The sequence below is a fragment of the Lycium barbarum genome, chromosome 4, assembly GCF_019175385.1.
Source record: "Lycium barbarum isolate Lr01 chromosome 4, ASM1917538v2, whole genome shotgun sequence".
NCBI lineage: Eukaryota > Viridiplantae > Streptophyta > Magnoliopsida > Solanales > Solanaceae > Lycium > Lycium barbarum.
Genome location: NC_083340.1, coordinates 10,645,117 through 10,654,287, shown reverse-complemented (window position 1 = coordinate 10,654,287; position 9,171 = coordinate 10,645,117). Strand labels below are relative to the sequence as shown.

At 37.8% G+C, this 9,171-nt stretch overlaps 1 protein-coding gene across 1 annotated transcript; it reads right to left on the bottom strand.

Annotated features, from left to right (window-relative positions):
* Nucleotides 1-4,237: 4,237 nt before the first annotated feature.
* On the bottom strand, nt 4,238-8,851 carry LOC132638184 (histone-lysine N-methyltransferase, H3 lysine-9 specific SUVH5-like). The gene has a single exon (XM_060355155.1). It carries the CDS (start codon nt 7,369-7,371, stop codon nt 4,867-4,869), a length of 2,505 nt encoding a protein of 834 aa, XP_060211138.1. The 5' UTR covers nt 7,372-8,851; the 3' UTR covers nt 4,238-4,866.
* Between the last annotated feature and the right edge of the window lie 320 nt (nt 8,852-9,171).

Genomic DNA, 9,171 nt, shown 5'->3' with positions numbered 1-9,171 from the left:
CAACAAGTACTTAAAATAAGGAATGGAAAAAGGTCAAAAGTATTCCTAACGTATGAAAAAATGCTTATAAATACCTTTCATTCACCTTTGGGTCTAAAAATATCTTCAACCTATTTTTTTTACTCAAGAATACCCTCAAACTAACACTCTGAACTTATTACGATTTGTCATATATATTAGGAGTATTTAATTAAAAATTAAATCCACCCACTTTTTAAACTCAAACCAACTTTACAAACATGAAACTTGAAGTCATTTGATAGATCAACAACCATACATGTGGAATTCTTATAGCGGTTCCAAACTTTTTGGAAAAATTGCAGTCCAATGCCTTTGAGTGGTCTAGTTTACAAAATATGACCAAATGTATAGTCTTTGTATAGTTATACATATAATATACATAGATTGTACATATACTATACATACAATATACATAACATATACATATTTATACATGCAATTGACATAATCAGTGTAAAGATTTTGTATATTTCAGCCAAATGGTAAATAAGTTGGCCAAACTGTACATATTGGTAAGTTTCAAACTTTTTTTGCATATCCCGGTGCCACATCTTGAGTATTATTTGCAGATCTATACAATATCATTTTGACAACTTGGCCCGAAAACAGACTTTTTCTTTCTCAAAAAAAAAAAAAAAAAAAAACAGACTTTTTACACAACGCGTAAATAGATATTCACTGCCCCAGTAAGAGTGTGAAAACATCGAAAGTGGGCCAAGCTTTGGATTTTAATTGATATTAGAATAGTTAAGCAACAGATAAGTAAGATTGACTGTATATCTGTCTTTCATTAGGAAGAAATTCAGTAAAAACATTGTCCATAGTGGAAAGTACAAGGTGGCTAATAACCATTAATGACTAACTTCATTATATCTTTATAAATCTCTGAGCTACTATTTATGTTCCACTTGGTTTCCATTGTCCATAGTGGAAAGTACAAGGTGGCTAATAACCATTAATGACTAACTTCATTATATCTTTATAAATACAGAACTTCCTCTCTTTAGCTTTCCAAATTAAAATTAAGTCTTCTTCTTTGATCATTAACACCTCTTTCACAGAAATGGTTTGTCAAATTGAAAGATTCACCATTCTTGTAATTTTTGTTCTAATTCTCCTGCCAATTCTTTATTCCTGTGATGGACTTGGTCTTGACACGTCGATAACTGCTAAGGCAACCTTCTATGGAAATGTTGGGCACTTAGTCAATCCAAGTATAATTTCTCTCTCACTCCTTAGTGCATGTTAATTATTCTCACATAGTTATACTTTTTTTATGTTGGAAATAACATTAGAACAAAAAAGAACTAAAAAAAAAGAATTTGAGGCATGAAATCAACTTCTATTAAAGAGATATTGCCCATATACATATTGAGAAATACAGACAAATCTCTTCAAGAAACAAAAAAGGCAGATTTTCCGTAGCCAATTTGCAGGAAATTTCTGTATTTTGGAGAGCAATATTTAACTTGTATCCAAAAATATTACTGTACAAACTACAACCAACTATTTTCACTTTCAGGTGGAACTTGTGGCTATGGAGAATATGGAAGAACAGTCAACAGTGGCGCATTTTGTGGCGTCTCTAAGCTATACAACAATGGCACTTCTTGTGGTGCATGCTATCAGGTAATCAAACTCTAACCCCATAACATTTTCTGGTCATTTGCTTTTTTGCCTTGAGCCAACAAGACTGCAATCTTGAATTTTTGTTTTTTAACTGAACACTTTTTTTCAGGTGAAATGCAAGCATTCCAGACTACTGCAATGAAAAGGGGACAGTTGTGGTGGTAACAGACTCTGGCGAAGAGAAAGCAGATTTTATTCTCAGCTTTAGCGCCTATGCAAAATTAGCTAAGCCTTTAATGGTTGCAAAGCTTATCGCGCAGGGTGAGGTTGAAATAGAGTATCAAAGAGTTCCTTGCAAGTATGCAACTGGTGCACATCTCATGGTTAAGGTTCATGAGAGCAGCAACTTCCCTGATTACTTATCCATAGTACTGTTAAACATAGGTGGACTAAGCGATATCTCGGCTATTGAAGTTTGGGAGGTACATTTTCTTCAATCTCAAATCTTTCAAACGTTTAAATAGACTAATAACTTTAGTGAGGATTCATATTTAACCAACCTCAACTTGTTTGAGACTGAGCATATTTATTGTTGTTAAAATCTTTCAAAAATAACTTCTATCCACAATTATAAATTGATAACTCTTACTAATACTTAATCCAATATTCTACCAACAACAACAACGAGCCCAGTATAACCCCACCATCTGGGGAGGGTAGAGTGTACGCAGACCTAAACCCCACCTTGAAAGGTAGGGCGACTGTTTCCGAAAGACCCTCGGCTCAAGATAGGAGAAACAAGAGAGGAAAAACAAGACAAAAGGTTAGATAGGACCAAGCATATCGAAAACAATAAGAAAGCAAGGAATAACAAAAGCGAGAAAGTCATGGTAGAACAGTCCGGAAAGAAAGGAGCATTACCTACTATAGATAACTAAGATAACCAAAGTACAACGGCCCAACAAATATAAGCAGCAATCAAATGCAGAAATCAAATGGCAATAAACAAATGAGCAAAACTACAACTACTATGGTGAAAGGATTAGCCACCTAGCCTTCTATCCTAATCTGAGTCCTTCACAACCTCCTATCTAAGGTCATGTCCTCGGTGAGCTGAAACTGTGTCATATCCTGTCTAATCACCTCTCCCTAATACTTCTTCGGCCTCCCTTTGCCTCTCCTGAAACCGTCCATAGCCAACCTTTCACACCTCCGCACTGGGGCATCTGTGTCTCTCCTCTTCACATGCCCAAACCATCTCAGTCTCGCTTCCCGCATCTTGTCCTCCACCGATGCCACTCCCACCTTGTCTCGGATATCTTCATTCCTAATTCTATCCCTCCTAGTGTGCCCACACATCCACCGCAGCATTCGCATTTCCGTGACTTTCATCTTCTGAACGCCATTTTCTACCCCTACTCCATAATCGCCATTTTTCAACCTCTTCCATATAAGCAGACATAGATCTAAGATGGGTTATGTGGGTTCAACTGAAGCCGACCCTATGCTTTTGGCTCAAACTATAACAAAATTCAATGTACATATATAGTAAGATTGTATTCATTCTGAACTCATTGACTCTAAATATTATATTCAGCTCTGCAAGGTCCAGGTACTCATAGGTCAGAATCATGCGCTCTGCCTATGATATCTAGACTACTTGTCAGTTGGATTGAAGTCGATTTCATAAAGAAATTGTATAGCATGCTGCTTATTTCCTAGTCAAATGATTGGTTTAGAATCAAGCAAGAATCCCGAGTGTGGCTTTGCTATGTAGAAGTAACTTGTGAATTTGTACAAACACAGGAGTCCCACAAGCAATGGAAGTCAATGGTGAGGATATTTGGTGCAGTATGGGCCATTTCAGATCCGCCAAAGGGAGCATTGAAGTTCAGGTTTCAAGTGAGAGGCAGTGCAGGAGTGGTGTGGGTGCAGCCCCTCAAATTGATTCCTAGTGATTGGAAGGCTGGACTTCTGATTGACACGTTCATTGAACTTACTTAGAACACTCCAACCACCAAACTTACTACTACTATTTTTACACAGTACTCGACTTGCACTACTGAAAATATAGATTAGTATAGCTTAAGTACTCTGTATGGTACTGAAAATATCGAGTGGCATATTTCGTACCTATAGCTTGAATCAGTAAATTCGATGTGTGTACTCTTGTTTGTAGGATTATGTTACTTGTGATAAGACAAGAATCAATTATTTCAGATGCTTAAACGGGGCGAGAATATTAGAAACACTAGCTGCAGACTAGGAGTAAATTCTGTAACAACAGAGAACATATAAAATGTTCTATTTGCTATAAACTCAACAAACGCTTATTAACAATAGTTACTAGTGCCCTTCAACTTGCAACTTTTCCTATACTCATGCCAGAAGCGACAAAAAAAAAAAAAAAAAAGAGAGAGAGAGAGAGTTCACCTCAAAAAGATGCAATACTCGGCTACAAAAATTATATCCATTCACCAACTCGAGGAAACCAAAAATTCACTTGCTATAATTATTTGTCACCTCCAAAATTAAATGCAAGTTTGTAGAGAAGCACAAATGTGATCTTGATTAACAGAGTATATGAGCCTGAGCGAGCTTCTATACCGAATTCCATGAACTATCAGCATTTGACGGGGTCTGGTTTTGGGGGAGGGGTTGAAAAGTTTGAGAAATACCGTCGGAAAAAAGAGTCCACCTAATTTTTAGAAATACCGTCAAAAAGATGTGTCTTTCTGCTTGCCAAGGTAGGGGTAAGGTTTGCGACACTCTACCCTCTCAGACCCCACTTGTGGATTACACTGGGTATGTTGTTGTTATTATCTTCCCACATAGGCAGATCAAATCAAGGATTTAGAGTACATACGGTCCGAGCCAAAAGCAGTTCAGAGAGCAATTTAGTCAGCCACATAAATCTTGCATCCTCCAACGGAGATGTAAATACAACCGTCATGCTATTATTTGCAACTAAAAAGAGAAAGTAATGCAACCAGAGTCATGGAAGGAGATGGGAAAGCAAATTAACTAGTTCAACCACATCTAAATATCATAAAAAAAGGCTTTAGTACTAGTGCAAAATTTGTCAGTTCAGATTATAGGATCATACAAGTCAGCCTGTACAAGCTTATGTTTCCATGAAGAGACTATACTATGTAGCATATCAGACTAAACAAGAAGAAGAAGCACTACTATTCAAGATGAAAAAAAAAAAAGAAAAAAACAAGACAACGAGATGTAACTCTTCCATTCAACTACAACAGCTAAGCTTTATAAATCCTAGTACATCCTACCAGTACAATCTGAAGATCCACAAAAGCACTTCTTCTCCTTGATCTTGCCATCAGATTCATAAACCTGATCCACAGAATAGTTGTAATGGTAAGAAAGCTCCTTCAAGGGAGGAATATTATCTGCCGCAAAAAGCATGATATGGGGCATTTTCTTATCCTCGTGATCATAGAAAACATTCTGTGCATACATATTGGGAGAACAATTGTGATTGATGAATCGTCCAACATTTCCATAGTGAGCTGCATCAATGGTATAACCACCCTCTTCTGCTAAAGAGTTCATAGTACAACCACTATAATTCTGGCCAATATCAAAAAGATATTCATCATTGCCAATTCTTCGTTCGGCTTCTGTGTCTTCGAGAAGTTTTCCTGTATACTCGCAAATAAAGGTTCCTGAAGAGATAGAAGTTAGAGCTCTCACACCCCAGCCCCTTGTATCTGTCTTGAAGATCTCCAGGGGAACTTTAATACCATGTTGACTCACTCTATTATAGCATGAAGGAGGGCATCCACAAGAAGGACCACACTCGTATACAAGAGGCTTAATTTCAACAATAGCTCCATTATGGTTGTAAGGGATCTCAAATCCATTTTTAACTGCACATGAGCACCTGTTGGCATCAGAACATCTACCAATACAATCACAGCCTTTAGGTGGAGCAGGGCGGAAACCAGCTGGATACATCTTCTTGATGTACTTGAACGGTGGGGGTTTCTCACCATCAATTGTGTTCATAGTTGTTATAGGTAGAGACTCCTTCCTTTCTGTAATAGCAGGAACACAAACACCATGCCGCATGTTGGACTTTTTTGATGATTGTACTTCTTTCCAATTAAGCTTTGGTTGTCCTGGAATTCTCACCAACTTGGACATAAAGACCATCTTGCCATGTGGCCCCTGTCCTCTCCAATAACCGTCAACAGTGTATAAACCATCGTACACATAAGTTGTCACCACAGGTGCTCTCCCGCCCCTGGATTCAGAAGTCCTGGTCTCCTTAGATCCACGAATCACCCGAACAGGATTCCTTGTACCTATGCTATTCTTCAAGGCTAAATTACCTTTTACAAGTTTCTGGTCTTCAGGGATTTTGACCTTGCCGACCACATTTCCGCCTTGCCCAGAATAAATCAGCTCATCAGCATCTCTTAAATCATCATCATAGGCCCCTGAAGCAACAATACTAGTTGCAACCAGCATTCCTCTATTGTTTAGGAAATCTATACCAGCCTGATATAAGCGATGAACTCCCACAAGAGCAAGTTCAACCCTGTATTGGAACGCATCTCCTACTTCAACTCCTGGAACTTCTCCCAGTATCTGCGGTCCTGTATTAACTTCCATCCCTTTTTCTTTGATAATCTTAGCTGCCTGAAGATCAATCCTTATGTTCATTTTATCTTTTTGCTTAGCTTTTACTTCTCCAGGCCTTGAGTTTGATTCTTCCCCACGCAAGATTTTTCTACAGGTAGACTGAAACTGACAAAGAGTCTCTCTAACTTTACTACGAGCATCACTGCGACTGGAACTTTTTGGACCAAAACGTGGTTGAGTCACATCAAACTCACACTGCCCCTGTCCAATAGGAGATTCTTCAGGTACTGCTTCACAATTCAAACCACGAGTTCCATCATTGCTGGCAGCCGGTGCACTTGAAAATCCTGGCGCAGCTTTACCAATAAAACCTGATTTAGTCCTTCCAAATAGTCTCTGCCGAAATTTTGAGTTAGGAATACTTTTTCTGGCAACAGCTGAGGATTTATTGCACCGATACATGTTAGGCTTTTGAACTTGGTTTCCACTCATCAGGCCATCTAAACTAGTTTGCTGCCTCTGACTCCAGGGACAGTATTTCTCAGCCATCAGACCTTGCACAATTGGCCTAGGAGTTTGCGTCCTCTGCCTCCATGGAGAATAAGGCTCATCCACCAACCCATGCACAATTGGCCTACTAATTTTATCTCCAGAACCAAAACCATGTTTTGCAGTAGTCGCCTTTTCACGTTCATTCCGTGAATTTACAATAAACTCCTTCCGCATAATTTTTCTTGTATCCTCATTCTCCTTTTTCGTCATTGTCTCTGGAAACATTACAGTTCTTTCAAGTTGGCTCCTTCCAACATAGTTATCTTGGACACCTTCGGGGTCTTCAATGCAAACTGTTGCTCTTTCCATTAAGCTACCCATAACATTTTTCGACGTCTCAATCACTTCATTTTCTGTAACTCCCTTATCTAACACAACCACTCTCTTGCTTGCTTCACTACCACCCAAGCGATCCAGTTCGGTTGGCTTAGAAGCATTTCTTCCACAAAATGGAGGGAAGTCACGAACAGCAAAAACTCTTCCTTGGCAGTACTTTTTCTTTGGCAATGGGGAAATATTATCCTCGACGCTTCCATTCTTGGGTGGCTGCTGAGGCAGTGACAATGTTTTCACATCACAAACAGGAATTTTCCTACTATCAGTCACACTGCCAGGGTGCATTGAATGTCTTTCCACATCAACTTCCAGCACTAATTCATCATACGAATGACTTTTGCTTTCTTGAGCAATGACATTTCACTATTTTCAGGATCTTTAGACAACTCAAATCCAAGCGATCTGACATGACTCATTGGTTCTTCCAACCCGTTTTCTATCACACTCGTGGTTCTGGCTAACGCATTACCTGCCAACTTGTCCAATTCTTCATTCTCTTCCATGTCAACGAGACAGTCCACACCTTCAGCAGATCGACACCTTCAGCAGAATCGAACTCATTCCCAGTGTTAGGACCATTGTCACCATCGGCCACCAGAGTGTTGGCCATATTTTCACTGATGGAGACCACATCATTTTCCTTGTGGTTCAAGCCAACTTTTTGAGCATTTCTACCACAACCTGGGGGAAAATCCCGCACTGCCCATACTTTCCGAACTTTCTGTTTTGGTGTAATTACAAAATACAGCTTCTTCGCGCATTCAGCGGATAAACCATCATTTGAGAACGCCACCATCCTCCACCAAAATCCTTGTTTTGCAAGTCAAAATGCTGAAAAAACAAACCGATAATAAAGAAGGAAAAGTTGATGTGACATACTTTGATTATTTTAAACAATGGATACCATCTGATCCTCTACCACTTTTAAGTATAAGTAGTTTTTAAGTACTTAAACTGTTAAAATCTTTTTGGTTAAGAATTTCCTACTAATTTGCTTTACGTGGCGAACCAGAAGTGAGGCAAAAATTTTGAGGATGCATCACATATGGGTACTCAAAAACAAAAATTCACACTGGTCATGTGACATTTTCTCTAACCAAATTCTGTTAATGACCTTGATGGACGTTTTCTCTAACTAAAAGATAATGACTGAAACTTCCATTTTCTCCAAGAGTATAAAGTAAGAACTTGGTACCCTTTATTTTATTTTTTTGGAAAAGTACCAAAAAATATATCAATAACAAGAATAAAATGTCAGCTGAACAAGACTCAAAATCTAGCTAGCCCTTTACATATTCACAGCTCATTTACCAAGAGCGATCATTCCCAGAATTAACAGCATTTTAGCAAACAAAATGAAGCAAAAACTGATGAATAACGTAAAAGCAATTGTGCTTTACTAACTTTTTTTTGGTGCCTGTGTAACTGAATTTTTCTCTTGGAACTGTCTGAGTGAAAGACAGTAAAAGGTATTTGAGCAAAAGGAGATTACCGAACTCTAATACTTTTTTATTTTCACTTTTCTCACATAAAAGATTTAGGTAAATTACACTAAGTTATGAATATAAAGTTATAGGGTGTGTTTTGTATGAACGAAAATGTTTTTTTCTTTAATATTCTTCGAGGAAATGAATGGATTCTAAATTTATTTATTTTTATTTTTGCTAAGTAAGCAGAATATATCATTATAAAAATATTTATATATAATCTAGGTAAATATTATGGACGTGTGGGGCTTAGGGGCTATGTGACCGGGTGGGAATGAGTAAGGTATATTGAAGCGTGGGAAAAAGACAATCAACATGAAATGTCAGTATATCAATAACAAGCATTAAGGGGTCGTGTAGTTCGCGGACTAAATTGTTCTAAGATTATTGTTCTAGTATAATAATTCTTGGACTAATTTATCCAACCAGACGAGATAAAATAATCACAAATTTGATGGGATAAGGTGGATATCCCATATTAAGTTTGAGATTAAATCTATATTGTGTTTGGTTGACAGTATAAATCTATCATTTATCTCAGAGTTTATTTATACTATCAACCAACACAGTATAAATTTAATCTCAAACTTTATCCATA